This window comes from Corvus kubaryi, unplaced genomic scaffold (assembly GCF_017639235.1).
Source record: "Corvus kubaryi isolate FWS band 111438036 unplaced genomic scaffold, C.kubaryi_AGA036_p1.0 split1-131, whole genome shotgun sequence".
Taxonomy (NCBI): domain Eukaryota; kingdom Metazoa; phylum Chordata; class Aves; order Passeriformes; family Corvidae; genus Corvus; species Corvus kubaryi.
The window spans coordinates 24,356,972-24,375,661 of record NW_024582073.1 but is presented as its reverse complement, the minus strand read 5'-3'; the positions used below and the strand labels follow the sequence as shown (position 1 = coordinate 24,375,661).

Sequence of the window (18,690 nt, the reverse complement as noted above, 5' to 3'; positions counted from 1 at the left end):
AGTGTTTGCTAGTTTACAAAAAGAAACACACTGTCCCCTTAAAACCTGAGCACTTGGAAAGGATCGCAAGTAGAGGCTGCATGCCCAAACTGATATCCAGCCCTGTTGGCAGAAGCTCCATTTCTGCAACCATTTCATGCACAGAACAGCCTTTGGATGTAGTGGCTGAGCAGCACCCCTGTATGAGCATGGACTGCAGGCTGCTACCAGCAAACACAGCTTTCAAAATACCCAAGGCTGAGCATTAACCAGGTAACTGAACAAATTAAACCCCTTTTCATTCATAATTAAAGCCCTTTTGAGCAGTTCTTGCTGATGCTAATACTCAACAACTTCTGCAAAGGATTACTGCTTTAGTAAATGATAAACAGCTTATAATTTTTAGTCACCATTTGGAAAAGGTGATGTTTTAGTAACCTGAATAGGACAGTAGCTATAAACATGGGATATTTGGTTTTAAAATCTAAGCTGCACTTCTCATCTTAAAAACAAGCAAGGTCAAAGACTTCCCTCGACCTTGTGAAAATGTTTTTGAATTAGTTTAAAAATTGATTCTACTCCTCTGGTCATGATGGATTCATTGGAAAGCAGAAGTAAACTATAATCGTGTGTTAATATATGGGTAACCAAATCTGAGAGAGCAGAACTGAGGAGGTGCTGATTTCTCTGTCGATGCTGGTGGGGATTTGGCTCAGTTTCTGCCTTCGCTGGGACTTGAGTAAACCTGCTGGATCAGCCAAAACACCTAAACATCCACTTTACTTTCAGCAAGCCCCATGGCATTTCCCTAGTTCTGCTGCCAGCAGGACCTCAACTGTGGATTTGCAGTTAGATACGTGCTTAAAGTCGTTCTTGAGGCTTTGCCAAAGAGAAGGTGTAAAGCATGATGAGCCCCTGCAGTCTAAGGCAGGGAGATGTTTCCTGTGTTATTTGCTTCTGTGGATGGAGAAAATACCTTGTCACCTTTCCTTCTTTTCCCCTCCTTTTATCCCCTCCCCACCTTTTTTCTTTTTCCATTTTTTACCTCCACTGTGCTGGTCAGAGAACAGCAGAAAACTCAAGTGCATCTTGAAATGAAGGATGTTCTGCCTGGCTTGATCTAAAGCAGTGCTTGACATTTCTGGCCACGTGTTGAACACTCATAATGTTTCCCATTTTCTAGTGTTTAAGGCCAAGTTCTTTTACCACTGTCTCAGAGCATAAAGGCTGCTGGGTTGATAGCATTTTGCCTTTCTTTAAAAGAGAAATTCGTGGAGATTATATAACATCAGTGATGCTAAATCTTTCAGACGCTGAACTGTACTAAACTAAACTGTGTAAACTAAATCAAACACTAAGCTGCTGTCTGATAATGGCATTTACATTTACAGTAGTCATCAGTACAGTACACCACTACAGTAGTAGGTGGGGGGAAGAGGGACTGAGCCTTCATTGTGGACAGCTTGGAGAAGGTGAAATGTTAGACTACATTAAAAGAAACAGTTTAGGATGTTTTGGAAAGATACAGATGGAAAATTCCCACCTGTTTACCTGTATTGAGTTACAGCCTTGAAGTGCCTCTGTGGGAGGAGTATAACCAAAGGGAACTGGTTCATGGAGTAGTCATCAAAATGTTGATGGAGAGAGAGGTTTGACTGCAGAAAGTTCAAAAGTTTTGGTCTTCATGGTTGAACAAGGAGTTAATGAAAGGAGATGTGGCAGGGGCATATTGAGTTAAAAGAAAAATGCAGGGAAAGTGAATTAGAGATGCTGACCAGTAGTTTTGAGACATGGTAAAATAAAAAGTCTTCAGAGTGAATGCTAGAGGGGGGAAAAAAGCAGTCAGAGAGCTTGTTCTGCAAAAGAAACTTTCCTGTTTGGAATTTCTTTTGTATTTATGAGGAAGAGAGCATTTCACACAGCGAGAAGCATTTGACATGGGACCCCGTTTTCAGAGCACGGGCAAACTCATGACACCACTCTTCCAGTTCAGAATGCACCTGTCTAGTTTTGCCTGGCCCAGCAGCATCAGAGGGGTGGGCTGGTGGAGCTGCAAGGAAGGGTGAACCATCACTTGGATGTTCTCCCTTGCTGGAGCCCATGACACCAACAGCCTCATCCAGCATGGTGTCCCCACATACCATCATCTTTCTGCCTCACTTCTTTCTCTGTCTCTTTCCAGATTCCCCTTCATCGGGTGATGATGAAGATGACGATGATGAGTCAGAAGATACAGGTAATTTGTTTTTCTGGGATACAGAGGCCTTTTCTTTGAAGCAGCTGTGGCTCCCAAGCAGTGCAGCTCATCTGGGTGTTCACGTAGTCGCACAGCAACTCCTTTCATTGGGTTGAAATCAGTGACCTCAGGATGTAACCATGATGAAATTTACCTAAAAATTTAGAAACAGCTGCCAGAGTGATATTGCTGCTCTGGAATCCTACAGCAGCAGTACTGTATTTTGAAGACTTGATGCTGAGAATCTGAATTGATGGGTAGTCATAAGTTCTCCTTGTGTGCAAATCCAGACAAACCCACTTACTATATATATATTTTTTTTTTTGCTACACTGATGTTACACCAGTTTTATTTCAAACCTTGACTGCGTTACCTTTAACTATTCTGATTCTGGTCCTTAACTGCATCTTGACAGGAGTCAGAGTATAAAATTTACACTAGCCAAGGGCCAAATTTACTGATGCCATGAGTGGGAGCAACCTCTTTGGCTTTACTGGCTTTTTCTTTCACTCCTGTGAGGAAGAGAGTCCTGGGACAGAGCCCCTTGGTGCTTTTACAGTGAATCTCTTTCAATCCCAGTGCTGCTTTCATTAAGTGCAATAGCATTAATCAGAATCATTACAGGCTTCAGAGGTGTAAGTGTTGTGTTTTATTCTGCTCTTTATACTTCTGCAAAGTGAGGTGCCTGTGTATATGTGTTTTTAATAAATAAATGTCTTGCATTTGAACTCTTAATCAGCTATGTACTTTGGCAGGAGTTCAGCAGGACTGGAAAATCTCTCCTGGCCATAGCATTGAACATGCAGGACTCTTTCAAACAGGTCTCCTGCTGCATTAAGTTCATACCACTGTGTGTGCAGTGTGTGGACAGTAATGGTGAATTACGGTGCCAGGAGACCCATCAGCAGCAATTAGTGGTTTTCTGATAGCTTCTAATTAGGGGCCAAATTCTGTCAGGTGACAGGCACCTTTGCAGAGGTGCTCAGGGCTCCTGGTGCCTGCTGAAGAATAGTCTGAAGAAAGGTCTGCTTTGGTCAGGATTTTTTCCTGCTGCAGAGCAGCTTCTGATGAGCACAACTAATCATTCTGTACATTTTTTTATGTGGTTTATAGACAACTCAATCTCTTAGCAACAGGTATCACAAAACATCAGCTGGCTTATGGTACAGAAAGACGTTTTTCTTCACTGAAAAGGAAAACACATGTTTCGCCACATGTATTTATAGCCTGTTTTCTGGGTCTTCTTGTCTTTGAGGCTGTCTCTGTTTTTAGACCTGAAGGTAATGGCTGGCTTTGCTTAAAGGTCTCGTTACAAAAAGTTGGATTCTCTTCTGCTTTAAAAATGGTTGATTAGCTTAATGTGTCAGTGCAGTGAAACCTCATGGCATTTCGTGACATGGGTCTGCATTATGTTGCTTTCTTTGATGTCAGGTCCTCCACTTAACCCTCAGAGGTCTTCTGAGCCTGGGGAGCTGTGTTGTTAACCCTGGTAGCACCACTGTCAGGACATCCCACTGGGAACAGGGGCTGAAGGACCATCCCAGGCAGGCAGACACAGTGCTATGTTCTGTGGACAGCCCAAAGACCCAGGTCCTCTATCTCCTGTGTCAAAAATGTGCCCTACTAATGGGGGGTGTGAGCTCCTGCTTGGGCATCAGACATTGCTGTGGTCAGTACTTAGAGGAGGAACGGCAATAAACACTTTCATGCAAAAGAAAAATACCATGGAATCATAGGATGGTTAGGGACCATTGGAAGGGACCTTAAAGGTATCTAGTCAGTATAACTGATAATGCTTCATATTTAGGGGGAGGCAATCCATCCTGGTCTGGCTCACTGAGTGTTGCCATACTTCACATCACTGAACAAGATCCTTGTGTCCTGGCCCCTTGTGATGATAAGTTACTTTTCCGGCTTAATTGTGTTACTCAACAGAGTTTCTCATCCTCCATATAGTGGAGAGTTTGGAAAGCTGATTCCAATAGCATCATGAGTTTGAAGCCAATCTTGTTAATTTTAAGGGTTGGAAATACCATGTGGAGTGCCCGGCTCTGCTCACTCTTCCTTAAGCTTCCCCCCTGAAGGGCAGTACAGAAATGGGGCATCCCTTAGGGATGGGCAGCAGAAAAGAATAAGGAGGAACTTCAGCAGCTTCAAATCAGCCCGTTTGTTGCAGCCTTGTCACAAACTGTGATCCGCCTTTGCAGAAAGAGGCTTTCTAATACCTCTGTTCTCTACAGCTGTTTTTCCTGGCCCTGAAACAAAAACAAAACTCCCTTTTCACACACTGCGCTTCTGCCCCAGTGCTCCCTACCCCTCTTGTATCTGTTTGTTTGGAGCCCCCGCTGCGCAGCCCCAGCACCTTCAAAGAGCCCCCATAATCTCCAATTAAATCTGGCTGTGTCCTCGGAGGCGTCAGCTGGGGAAATTACACAATTAGGGTTGATTCTGCCTGCCACAGAATTTAGTGGCAGCTCCTAATTGCTAAATGAGCGCTTGGCTGTATTAATTATTCCAAGTATTGCTCTCAGATTTTTTTTAATTGGTCATTCCAGTTGGATGGGTGGCCGGTGTCTTTGACGAATGAAGCGGACCGTCAGGCTTAGTGTTTGATGATGGGAAAGGGCCAGTGATAATGTTTGCGGGTCCCTTTTTTTTCTTCACACCTGCACATGCAGAATCGTGGCTGGTAATTAATTTAGAGAGAGCGAGTCTAGAAATTTTTCTTCTCTTTCATGCTTCCTCTTTTCCCGCTCCCAAAACTCTCTGGAGCTTTGCAAGCTTTGCTTGAAAAGAAGAGTTAGCAACATTTTAGGCCCCTTAAAAAGTGGTAATGAAAGGACTTGGAGGGCAGAGCAAAGCAAAAGCAGGGATGTTTTGTTCACTGCTCCTGCAAGTGAGAACAAAGGCACTGTTTTCAATGTGTAGATGCTTTCTTCCAGTTCCAGTTTGACTTGAGAGCAATACCCTGTTTGAGTCTTGGCACAGTAATCCAGGGGTGCCCAGCCCTGGCAAGCCCTGAATCTCACAGAAGAGCACCCAAATGAGGGAAAGCACTCAGGGAAGAAGCCATGTCTAATTACAGGAGGCAGGAGTGAATCCTGCCTTTGCTCCATATGGAGAATATCCCCAGCTGGAAACTTTCCTGGGCTCCATCTTGCTTGCTCTGATGTCCGATAGCAAAATCCCCCTTGGCTTCAGTAACAACATTTGCAGCCAGTGGCTTGATGGATCTCCTGTGAGATTCAAACTCATCTTTTGAGTGAAAAAATGTGATGGAACGTCACCCTGCAGCACATGCAGATGTTGTGGAAAAGGGAAGAGCCCCAAAAAGCAAAAGGAGGAACCTGGTCCTGACTGGGTGATCGTGTGATGTAATTACACTTCAGTGCCTAGATGAGTGTCATCAGCACCATAAAATAGTATTTATTGTGGGCAGATATGTTAATCAAACAGCGAACAGCAGGTTATTTGGCCGCCCTCTGTGGTGGTGGCAAAAGGGGACTTTTCCATCCATGCCTGGCCTTTCTCATACCTCTCCCCTGTAGCCCTGTTGACCTCATGTAAAGTCCCAGAAAACAGGGTGCATTGCCAAAAGGAAGCATTTGGCCAGAAAATGGCCCAAGCTTCAGAAACCAAGGACCAGACATCTCCCAGCATGGTTTTTGGAGCTCTCTCATCTTCAGCCTTCTCAACACCACCCCAAGTGTCCTCTGCATTCACTCCCCCTGCTGCCTGGGGATTTGCCCAGCCTTGGCTTGGTTTCTGCCCTTCCTTCATGCTATAACATCCTTTTACCATCAAGATTTGTTCTTCCTTTAGCAGTTGCACCCACTCTTTTTTTAACACTTTAATTATTCCCCACTTTTTTTCCCAATATTAACACGTTAATATTCCCCACTTCTGTGCAGTTCTGCCATTTAGAATGATGTCTGTAGATGTAGATGGCTGCATGATGTCCCATTTTAGCTCACTTTATCGTGTAATATTTCAGGCCTCCTGGGTGTCCTATGTGTTCACAGCAAAGTTTGTAGCCGGGATTTTCCAGGACCATGGGAATTGCGGGGATTCCTCTTTTTGCTGTTGTTTGTGCCAGCTGTACCTCCTGCTGGATCTGGTGCCATCCTGGCAAAAAAAGGGCCTTAAGCAGTTTCGTTGTTTGAAAAATGAGGCGTACGCGGGATGGGTGAGCACAGATCCCTCTGATGCATGGGGCTGACTCTGATAAGCATCACAGCTTGTTGTGCAAGGCAGGCTGAGGGCAGATGCAAACCCTCAGTACTGGATTTCCCTCGCTGGGATGGCGTTACTGAGGCACCCTACATCCAGCCATCCCACTGCAGAGGTGGGAAAGCAGATGAGACATGAGAGCGATGTGCCCAGCAGAGCCATCTCGAGCACATGGAGGGGCCTCCTAGATGGACCTCCTGACATCCAGTTCTTCATGGACTTTGCAAGGAGAGGGGACCATGAGGAGAGTGTTGGCAGATGCTAAAAACCAGTGGGTACATGAATTGCCTTGGCTGAGCTGTATGACCTTTCCTGCAATATCCTTGGAGCTGGAATGCAGCAGGGACCCTGCATGGGGGACACTGGGGACTTACACTAAGATGGGGGCAATCACTGATTTAGCTGGAATTGCAGTGGGATGGGTATCGTGGAGCCAAATGCATCAGGGCTAAGTACACCGAGGAGTGCAGGAGAAATGGAGCAGCTCCCATGCATCTCACAGGGACACAGCAAGAGGGAAAACTTTGTACACCCTTGTCATTAAGGGGAAGGGCATTACAGGGGCTTCAGAGTAGCCCTGAGATGGGGCTGTAATGCTGGATGGTGTTTCTGAGCATTGTTGCCACTGCAGGAGAGGCCAGCAGCAATGCTTTCCCGACAGCTTCGGTGGCCATCGTGTTCTCCAAGGCAGTTATTGGAGGACCAGTGCCTTCAGTTTGTCTTGGCCAGAAGCACACATCTCTGCAACTGGTGCTCCATGTCTGTGAGTTTTTCCTACCCAGCTGGAGAAGATGCCATTTAGACTCCTTTCCGTTCTTGCTATTTTGCAGCCCAAACACTGCCCCCATCTCCCTTTGTCCTTGTTGTGGAGCACAGATCTGGGGGGCTGGATGTGGCCCTGGTGTGGCAAGGGAAACACAGCATGTGCAGTTCTGCAGTGTTTCCTTAAGCAGAAATGAAAGCTAGGGAGGCTTTTTTTAAAAACTTTTTCTTTCTTCCCAGTATAATGAGTTTGCCACTGCTGCTGCCTTAATTTGGAGTTAATATGTAATGTTTGTAACCCAGCCAAGGAACGTAGCTGTACTCGAGGCAGATTATAAAAAGTATCTCTTGCTAACACTGGTGTTTTAAAACTTATCCCTGTTCAAAGGTAACATGAATCTTTAAAACTAAAATCACTCGTACTTAAAGAACATAAACATGATAAACCAGTTTGGCACTGGCGTGTTTTTTTTCTTTCCTTCCCTTAAGAAGGCTACACTACATTTATACTCACTGAGGAGGAACATTTTCCAGTGCACTCAGCTCATACTTTTTCTCTGCTCCCTTGCTGGCCCATCAACATTCTTTTACAGTCCTAACATCTTTCTGCTGTTTATGCTTCTTGGCTACTAATGTCCCAAAGGTGCGTCTGTATCTTTTTACACACTGAGGCCAGATTCTCATCCTGATCTGGGATAACTCTACTTGTTGATTTAAAAGCAGCCACTTTAGATTTATACTGGCATTACCAAGACAAGAACCTGGTCATGAACCTTTCATCGCAAAACTGAAAGGCAAACACCCTGTCTATGTCTATGAGAGTCATTTAGCTGGAAAGCATTTCTGTGTCATTTATCTTAACTGCAGCAGGTAGCAATTTAACTGTCAATCTACACATGCCAAAGACTCCTCAAATGCATCTGCTCACCAGCTGATATCCTCTGTGGCAGAAAGTGGCCTGTTCAGCTTGGATTTTCCTTTCTCAGGTGTCCCCTTCTGGACCCGGCCAGATAAGATGGAGAAGAAGCTGCTGGCAGTTCCTGCCGCCAACACCGTTCGCTTCCGATGTCCGGCGGGTGGAAACCCAACTCCTTCCATCTACTGGCTGAAAAACGGCAAGGAGTTCAAAGGGGAGCACAGGATTGGGGGCATTAAGGTAAGGTCTTGGTTTGGATCTCAGTTTTTGTTATTTCTATCAACTAGAAAATTGTATTGCACAGTGGTTAACATCAGTAGTTCTAAGAGGCCTGTCCTGACTGTGTAGAAATGAAGATGGTTCTTGCACTCTGAGGAATGGCTTGGCACCAAAGTGTTAAAAAGGACTGCTGTCCTTTGGGATCAAAGGCTAATTCCCTCTGAGTTTGTCTATCGTGGTCTTTCAGGGAGTAGGTAAAAACAGGGCTGGGTTTATGGTTGTATTGTGAGCAGGGATGAAAAAGCAGGAGCAGAAACTTCTGTCCTAATTTCTGGAGATGAGCCCAGTGCATTGAGATGTGTTGGACCAAGCCATAGCTACTCCCAGCTGTCAAAGAAAACCTATTCAGTGTCCTTTGAAGGTATAGGAAGGAACTCACCAAAGAGCTGGATCATCATGCTGGTAGTCATTAACATTCTTGTGGTATAAATCACTGACCTTTGGTCAAGTGTTGGATTCCCTTGTAGCCAGAGTAATAGCATCTGCTCCTTGGCTGCTTTCTCTTCCCTGCTTCCTTTCTACCATGAGGTGTTCTGGAAAATGCTCTGGCTCGTGTTTACAGATAGAGCTCAGGGACACAAAACTCCACTGCAGTCAAATTATTTAATTAGCCAGAAGTCTCTGTGCTACTTTATCTGATGAATTATGGCAGGATTTTAAAAGGAAAATCAGCTTTTCTCAGATTTTGCTGCTGTTGTTTTTACTTTGTCCCCTTGAGGTCACAGTCAGACTCTTTTTTCTGCTTTTATTTGGGGACAGTTAAACTGGTGCAGCTGATCATAACAAAATCATTATAGCAGGAAGGACTCCTGAGCAGCAACTTTTGCCTGCACTCTGCCAGCCCTGACATATCCCTGGACTCTGCTGCTAAGGAGAGAAGGTGACTTGTAGGAAGGCACCTTCATCAGTACTCAGAATAGCTGTGTGCTGATGCCTGCCACATCCGTAGTGTTTTGAAAGGGGACTGGGCATGCAAAGCATGCCATGCTCCAGAAACCAGAGAAGGATTCAAATAAAGTCCTCCCTCCCTCCCCACAGTTCTGGGCTGTTTCTTTCCTGTTAGCTCAGACCTGTTCCTGAAAGAGCCTTTTGTGATTGCTTCAGTGAAGCCTTTAAAGCTCCTTCCTCAGTCCTGACCCTGCTCCTGCCTGGATGAGGCTAAGAACACGCTCAGGTTTGGATCTTCTGTAAAGCTGTGGAGGGAAAAGAAGTGGGGAGGCAGCTCCTGTGGGTAAACTGCTCTTCAGCAGATGACATTCACAAAGCACAAGCATCTTTTACTAATTGCAGGCTGTAAGGATCATCATGAAGTGTTTTTCAGGCTTGCGTGCGCCATTCCAACAGCTTTTTACTAAACTGTGTCACATCAGCTGCAGTAAATTATGCCTGCAGAAAAAAAATCTGAAGCTGAAAGCAATTCCCCTACCCACTTTCCAGTAGTTTTAATCTATCTTTGAGTTTAAATTGACACGTTTCATCCTCTGAAACATGGTAGTGAGTCTTTGGCATTGCTGTGCTTTGTTTCTCTAGGGGCACCTTCCAGCAACAAGTCAATGCTTAAAAGAGCTATTGAAGGCAATGTCAGGACAATTACAGGAATATTGGTTTCAGCTCTCTATCTGTCTAGATATAGTTCTTTGTCCCCTTCTTGATATAAAGACATCTTTCTCTGTAATTTTGCTTCCTTTATTTGCTTGGTTTTGGTCATGAGCCACAGTTAGATGTAAGTAATCTAGTGTAAATTTCATCCAGTATAAATATACTGATAGATATCAGCTGAGATTTGAACCAGAAAAGGAGATTGAAAACCTGCTCGATATCTCATGTATTTAAGATTTAAATTCCCTGTTACAACTTAACTTCATAACAGGATTAGGCAGCTTGAAAAGAATGGGCAAGATCCAGATCTGGCAGAGTTTGGTTGGCTTATTTCATCTTGAGATCTGGTCTTAACCCAGAAATCCTTGAGCTGGAAATGTTCTCATTTGTTTTCAGTGTGTGAAAGAGTTTAAATGTTGATTGTGAGAAGTCTGTTGTCAGCAAATGAAAGCTGACCACTCTTCCACATCTGCCCCTTGCGCATGGCATTTAGACCCATGTGACTGCACGGTGTAAAGCCTGCAGGAGAGAAGGGTGAGTGTTGAAAACATGATGGGCAGGCTAACCTGGTTTTGTTACAGTTCATCCTTAACTGGTAAAGAAAAGAAATTCATATGACTTATCATATGAAATTTCCCAAAGAGCATTAATGGTTAAATCCGTGTTGGAATCTCTAATATCGTAAGCCTGTGTGTGTTAAATGACCCTAGAAGGAAGGATTGAGGGGGAGGGGAGATGGAGGATTATCCCTTCCCAAGACCATTGCACCGACTTGCGTACCAGTCTGGCAAACACGAGGTTCCAAGTGTGTCTGCAAATGTTTGTTTCACAAAGAGCCAAGAATGACAACACCAAATAAACCAGAGGGATTTCCAGTATCTCACCCACTTGATTTATGCCTGCACTAAGCCACTTCATGTTTCTAGTGTTTCATCGAGTGCAGTGACTATCGTAACTTGGGAGCATCCTTTTTTATTATTTTTTTCCAAAGGTTTTCAAAACTAAAAACTTCTTCTAAAGTTTCCAAACGAGTTCTGCCCCATGAGTCTGTGCCCCCAGGTTCTTCCCTGTTCAAAGTTCCCATCACAAACCTGATGAAGAGAAGTTCTTTGAAAGTGTCATAAAAGTGTCTTTGAAAGTGCATCCTTAGTAAAACACCTATTTTGGACCTGATTTTAGAATGTACGTCAGACTAGGGAGTCATCCATGTGTCTGGAGCCCTATTTCCTTGGAGGAGCTCCTAGGGGTTCCAGATGCAAACGTTTTGCAATGCTGAAAAGTGGATTTGAAGAAGCCTTTAGACACAACTATGAGACAAGCCAGTATGGAAATGAGCCACTGAGCAGCCACAAATTTGCATTGAAACTTCCATGACAGTCTGGTACGTTCAGCTCTGGGCCCGGGGTCCAGGCTCTCTGTAATTGCCACACAGTTACAGAGATGCAGCAAGGGGGATGTTGCTTTACAAAAGGTGAAATGTTGATTCTGCTCCTTCATTGAGCTCCTCCATTTGTGCTGTCCTTGGTGGACAGAGGTGTGGGCAGAGGTGCAGTCAGAGCTGACCAGACATCCGCCACAGCCAAGATGTCTGTACAAAATGTTTGGTCACAGCCTCCTGTTACCCACACTCTAAAATGAAAGGAAATGCCATATTCAACTGTCTCTGAAAAATGGGGTGCTCAGCACTGCTGTTTTCAGGGCTGCAGAGGTCTACAAATTGTTAAAATTACTTTTGCTTGCTTATCTTGCAACTAAGCTGTCTAGTCCTATGGTTTTAAACCTTCTTTTTGCAAAGTTCTGGCTTTGATTGCAACTTGGCCCTTTACGGAAAGCATGTGGATGCAATTTATGTGTAGCAAAAGAGGTTAAATGACTTCATATTTGAGTTCACCTGCTGCAGCAAGAAATCTCCAGGAGCAATTACACCCTTGTTTTTTCTATCAGGCCTTGACATTGTATAGTGCAGCATTGTTGTTAATCTCCTGCTTCTGTGTCCTTGGGGTCACCTTCAAAATGTTTAATAAAGTTCAATGTTCTGCTTTGGGCAGCAGAAGGCATCAAATTAATATCCAGAGATTTGGAGAGCTTTTATATGCTATGCACCCTGAAGTCATCTTTGTTACTGTTGGTTGCTTTCTGTATTAATTCAAGATTTGCTTTCCATATCCGTTATTTCCTTTATGATCACTAGAAACAAACGTTCTAGCTGAGATCACAGGGCAACAGGTCAGGGTGGAGACATGGGCTGTGCTTCCCCTTCTGCTACTGAACCACCATCAGCTCTGGACATCAGCCACATCCAGAAAACCAACTAGTATAAAACTTGGTGCCAAAATAGAAGGGCTGACCAAGTATCCTAGGGACCACATTTGAGGCTGGACGTGTTTTTTAGAGGGAATTTAGGGGACTAACTCAGCTGGAGAAAGCTGTTTCTGTTCAGACAGATGCCATAACCTGCTGCCCCCATGGCGCACACATTTTAAAATACAGATCAGAATTATCTTGTGTGATGCCTTTTGAAGTCGTTACTCTAGTGAGAGGTGCCACATTCAGTTGTCAGCTGTCTTCGTTATTGTGATTATTGTGGAAACATCGAGAAGTCCCTGCTAAAATCTCAGTGTGTTACATTGTGTTGCATCATTTTTGCATTGGTCTTAATGCCTTTTCTCATTAAGACTTTGATGACCCTTGTAACAGTTCCTTGTGATGTTCAGGCCTGCTCTGGGGTCCAAGTGTGTGGAAGCTCACTGATTGTTCATTTGGTTTGAAGGGTCTGGTGATGATGGTGCTCGACCACGAGCTTGATTTCTTGACCACAGGTTTGATTTCTTCTTCTAGTTGCGACACCAGCAGTGGAGCCTGGTGATGGAGAGTGTTGTGCCATCAGATCGAGGGAATTACACCTGTGTCGTGGAGAACAAATATGGCAACATTAGGCACACGTACCAGCTTGATGTATTAGGTGAGATTTCACTGTTTTCCCTCAACAGCTGGTCTGTGGCGATGTTGAATAGCTGCATGATAGGATATGGGAAGCAGGAGCTTGGTTTCTTTCCCAAAGTGTTGGATCATGTGTCTTCTAAAACCAACAACAAGCTTCTTTTTGGCCAACGATTCAGGCTCACATCTGTGATCAGTAAATTACTTAGTGGGTCTGCAGAGGGGCCAGAGAAGGAATGGCAGGGCTGATATGCCTCCTCCCTTCCCAGGTGGTTCTTCCCTGTCTGGCTTGAGAAGCACTGTGTAGAGCAGTGATCAGGAGACCCGTGGGGGACAAACCTGCTTTGTACATTTTGCCCTAAAAAGCCAGAGTATGAAGGTTTCAGAGGAGAATATGTCCTGGGGAAAAAAAAAGGCAAGTAAACTAGGATTTTTCCTCTTTTCTGTTTTTCAGAAAGGTCACCCCACCGGCCAATCCTGCAAGCAGGGCTCCCTGCCAACCAGACCGTGGTGGTAGGGAGCAATGTGGAGTTTCACTGCAAGGTCTACAGCGATGCCCAGCCTCACATCCAGTGGCTGAAACACGTGGAAGTCAATGGCAGCAAATATGGACCCGATGGGACCCCATATGTCACAGTGCTGAAGGTTGGTACATGCTCCTCCTTCTCACCCTCAGGGCAGTCCTTCTGTAAGCCTGCCCAGTGGAATACTCTGCTTTTTGGAGGGGATATGGCAAAAATGTCCTGAAACTGATGTTCCAAACTCTTCTGTTTGCCAGAGATAACACTACTACTGTGGTGGCACAGATAAGCGAAGTTGTAAGAGCTGGGGCAATTTTGAGAAATGCAGCATAATGAAAGAGCTGTCAGATTGCATTTGACCTAAAATTGTAAAAATGCCCTTTTTTTTTTTACAGCTTCAATAGAGGTATTTTCAGGGTTTATTAAAATAAAAGTCTCCCAACTAAAACACATTCTTCCTTTTCCAAGTAAGCGCAGTGTAGCATGCACGTACCAAATAATGCTCAACTACCAGCACCTGAGAGCCAACATAATCTTGTTCCAGACACTAAATTTGTGAACATTGCTATTATCAATGCTCAGGAAAGACTTTTTTTTAATTGAGCAAAAGGTACATAGTAAGATTTAACTTCACTAAAATGCTTTCTTGAAAGGGAACTTCTGGATTACAGCCAGAACAAAGCTAAAGGGTTTGGTTCCCCTCAACCAGTATAAATATAAGAGTAGGGAATAGGGAGTGAAGAGCACATTGGATTTCTAAAATCCTTAAAGAAAAAAAAAAAAGTTAAAGACATCATGTGATGATGTTTATTAAAATATATAGGGCCAAATGGAGTTTTTCTGGCTCTGCAGTTAGTGCTGAAAGCAGAATTTGTATCTGCAGCTTCAAGCTGAGGCTGTCCTGTGTGTGGACATTCCCTGTGCACATCCTGCTGTACACACCCTTCTTCTCCTTGTATGAAGTTTAAAAAAAAAACCAACCACTTATCAGACAGTACAGTTACAAAACTGTAACGCAGTCAGATACATTATAATAAAAGCCAGAGACCCTGAAAATAATTACACAGATTGAAATAACAGATTGGTTGGAAGAAATGGTTGGAGACAGTTCTTCAGGACTGGCAACATGTGCTTCTTGGAAGTTGAGAACTTTATTTCTCGCCACCTCTCCAAATGTGTTTGAATTATGCATATTTGAATTTCCCCCTAGTTTCACAGCCCAGTACCAAGCTCTGAATAGCTGGTTGTGTCACATGCCATCTCGTATAGTCTCCGAGCTCCATGTGTGGTCCCCGTGGGATAAAGTGCTACCTCTTGGAAGTTTGCAGAGCCGCTGCGAACAGTGCCTTGTGTCACAAGCACAAGTCCCCATTTTGCCACGGCAAAGAACATATAAATAGTGATTTAAAATTAAGTTGGAGCGGCACCGGGGTGGGTAGGTAATTAGAATTGCCAAATACCTTCTCTTCTGTGGACGGCAAAGGCTCCGCATTCCTCGAAGGGGAGCACAGGCAGGCATTTGAAAGCACGAGTTTTGTTTGGTTTTATGTTTTTTGCTGAATAGGACCAGCACACGTCTATTTACTACTTCTGGTTAATCAGGAATGCTTTGAATTGTATTAATGCCGGCATCAGCGCTGGGGCACGGAGCATTTCCATTTTGGGATGCATCTTTTGTGCGCCAGTACTGGGCCTCCACAGAGCTGTGTCAGGCCCAGCTTTACAGGGATTTTTTTTTTTTTTTTTTAATGTGATGTGCTTGTTTTTTATAAATAAAGATCTGATAAAATGATCTTGCTGTCATCTCAGCACCAGTCCATTGGCTTTATGGACTTGTTTCCCTCAAGCCATGCAGTGCTGCTGCCTTGCCCCAGCATCCTGGCGGGAGCAGGGTGCTGTTAACAGCCCTCCCTTTGGAACAGGCTCTCTCCTGCCGCATGCTGTGCTGCCTGCAGGGAGATAAGGCTTTTTTTTATCAGCCTGCCCTTCCCTCCTGCTTTCAGGAGTTTTTGTGGCGTGTAGGAGCTGCTATGGGGCAGTTTAAGTATGGGAGATATCCCAGTCTCCATCGCAGCAAGGGAGACAGAGAGGTGCCCAGCACATGAAATTCTCCCCCCCTACATCTAAAGGGGCGAAGGAGGTGTCAAACCCCACCTAAGTCCAGATGGATAAGTTGAATGCTGTACTTTCAAACCATTTTTTAAACAGCCTGACGAAACCAAGCCATCACCTGCATCAGTTCCTGAAAGCCTGGGCTAATTTGTGATCAAAGAAAACCCCTTTTTCTTTGCAGAAGAGCGCTAAATGCATTCCAGTTACAGAGGGGGGCTGGCAACACTGTGCCCAAGCTTTGTCAAAGGCTAAATTGTACATTCTGCATTGAAACATGCCCAGTTTAATTATAAACAAGGCAGCAACAGCAGGCAGGCACGTTTCCCCACTAGTCAGAGCAGACAGACTTGCACGTAAGCCTTAGGGATGAGATCAGGTCAAAACTGGTGGTGTTTGTCATCAGACATGGGCACTGGGGCTCCTCTCTGGTGCCTGCTCTGGGTTCAGTTCCTAATAAACTATCAGAGCTGGCTGCCGCGAGGATTTTAATGAGCTTCAAGTCACATTGGCAGGATCAGGCTTGGAAATGGAAGGCATCAAGACTGGGCTGGAGAGTGTAAGGCTGAAACAGAAAAGAGAATTGCTTTATTTTCATTTCCAGAACTGAAGCTTCTTCTGAGGCCACTTAAAACAATTATGCATTTTCAGCCAAAATAAAAGCAACTGTTTAGTGTTTAGGGAAAAAACCGATGTGCTGTTGTGGCAGCACAGAAGAAGAGAAATAAACGCCGTGCTTAAAAGTCTGAAGTTTGTTTGATTTATATACACCACTTTATTTAGTAAAGAAGAGGCTCCTATAAGCAGTGGAAAAAATTACAGCTAATTTTGAAAGGCAAAGTCAGCAACGAGTTTCAGACCGCCGCTGCTTATATTTTGTTTCCAAATTCTATTTTGGAATCTGATAATTGAAACAGTATTTGCTGAGCCGGGTTGCAAACACAAATCTCTGCTTAAGCCCTTTCTCTGGTGCTCCTGTCTGCAGAGTTACTGAGAAACTATAGAGCCTTTGACTGCTGTCAGATGGAGAAGGGGCAAACTGGTCTGTTTTAAAAAAGAAATCGCATGTGTGAAGGGAAGGGAGCTCACCTGCACATGGTTTGGGGGCCAAAGGCAACTTCTCTTCAGCCCTCAGGCCCTGGGTTAGGTGTCTCACCACAGGGTGAGCTGGGGATGTCACCACAGCCATGCACAGTCAATCCTAGCTGATGTAGGTGCGATGGAGCTATTGTTTGGTTTACTGAAGTTCAGGTTTCTGTCTATTCCTGCAGTCTTGGATCAGTAAAAACGCTGAAGCCGATGCTAACCTAAATCTGTTCAATGTGACAGAACAAGATGAAGGAGAATATCTGTGTAGAGCCAACAATTTCGTAGGCATAGCCGAAAAGCCATTTTGGCTCCACATTCGCAAACCAAAACCAGGTAAACCACAGACTCTGTCCCAAGGCCCTGGCAACTGCAAGAATGAGCTATAACATTTTTAAGAATCTAGTGATTAAAATTACTATTCATTTTGTATTATACCCTGTCAACTGATGCTGAATGGCTTTATCTTATTTTCTTGCTAATTTTTTTTTTTTTAACAAGACTGTAATGCCTATACAGCAATTGCCATGGAAAAATTCCCACAATAAAATGACTGTCAAATTTTGCTATCAACTTTTCATACTTTTATTCCTTTCCCTTCCTTACAATTGAGTGCTGATAACAGAATTGTGTGTTAATGACCTGTGACGTTCAAAGCACTGGAAAACCAAACTGTTTCGAGTTTTTCACCTATAAAACTGATCTAATCAGTTCTGTCCCTTGGAGAAGTAATGGCGAAATAAGTATCAACATTGGCTCATCCAAGCAAACATGTTAACTGGAGAGGAGAAGCTCCTGGGCTCTGGGGTTTGACTCCAGCCTACAGCGTTTGACTGCTGTGTTGTTCAGTGCCACTTCAGGAAAGTTCCTTACAGGCACTGGTTATCAGCCAGATTTCTACTGCAGTGTCAAGGTCTGTGTAATCAATATATGGCTTTGAGATATCCACTGAAGAAATTCTAAAAAATTCTAGAGTTCTGTGTTTTTCAATGAACTCATGAACCATAATGTTTGTATATTCCTCTGATCAGCACTTGAGTCCTTCCCCACTACATCTCCCCTCCTTTCCCCTTTCTTTCTGTCTTTCCTCATTTCCCACCTGTCTTTCCCCACCCCTGTACTCACCTCACTAACCCAAAGTCAGTCATATTGTGGGGGCAATTTTTCATTTGGATGCTTTTGCTTGCATGCTTCTTTAGTGGGACAGAGTAAGAACCTGGTGAAGGGAACTTTTTTTTTGCTTTTGACTACAGGTCGCAGAGGGGAATGAATAAATAAATGTGGAAGATGGGCCATTGGAAAATAAAAAAAAGAACCACCATAATCTGCTTTTGAAATTTGCCTGTGGTGTCCTCACACTTGCTGGGAATGTGGCTTATTCTCTGTTTTCCCTCTTTCTATATGTGTGTGTTTTTTTTCCCCGTAGACGGCAGGTGTTAACACAACGGATAAGGAGCTAGAGATTCTGTACTTGCGAAATGTTACTTTTGAGGATGCTGGGGAATATACTTGTCTCGCAGGGAATTCTATTGGGTTCTCACATCACTCTGCTTGGCTGACGGTGCTACCAGGTATTTCCTTCTGTGCTGGCCTCTCCTTCCCTCTCCAGGATGCCTCGATGTTTTGCTTTAGAAATGCCAAGTTCCCGCACACCACCCCTTGCTTGGAGCAGGGGTGTTTTCCAGGCAGGCTTCTTCTCTGGGATTTGCTGCAGACCCCTGTTGCATACTTGCAGCTGACTCTTTTTGCATTGCGTCTCAAAATTTAAATGATTGCAGTAATGATGTAAAATACACAGAATCTTTTAAAAAATCTAATAACAGAGAGGTACTCACAGCCTCTTTGTTAGGACTGTTAAGCACCAAAATAAGGAGCTTTGTCTTCTTACACTGGCAGTGGAAGAAGAAAACCACCCCATCAGATGGTCCAGGGCACCTAAATTGGACATGAACTGTAGATCATCTTATGAAGGATCCTTTCTCTCTGGCCTCATATCTTAACCTAAAATTAGATGCATAAGTGTCTGGTGTGAG

General features: G+C 44.1%; 1 protein-coding gene across 6 annotated transcripts in view; it reads left to right on the top strand.

The window, feature by feature from the left end:
- FGFR3 (fibroblast growth factor receptor 3) overlaps nucleotides 1–18,690 on the top strand; it is a 55,199-nt gene that overhangs the window by 23,524 nt on the left and 12,985 nt on the right. For 3 of the 6 annotated variants that reach the window (XM_042052996.1, XM_042052995.1, XM_042052997.1), the window contains exons 3-7: nucleotides 2,162–2,215; nucleotides 8,194–8,363; nucleotides 12,840–12,963; nucleotides 13,396–13,586; nucleotides 18,084–18,228. In XM_042052996.1, coding sequence (XP_041908930.1) covers nucleotides 2,162–2,215; nucleotides 8,194–8,363; nucleotides 12,840–12,963; nucleotides 13,396–13,586; nucleotides 18,084–18,228 — 684 coding nt within the window. Of the gene's footprint in view, nucleotides 1–2,161; nucleotides 2,216–8,193; nucleotides 8,364–12,839; nucleotides 12,964–13,395; nucleotides 13,587–16,842; nucleotides 16,994–18,083; nucleotides 18,229–18,690 lie in introns of all 6 variants that reach the window. The other 3 variants (XM_042052994.1, XM_042052993.1, XM_042052992.1) reach the window with 1 other exon arrangement.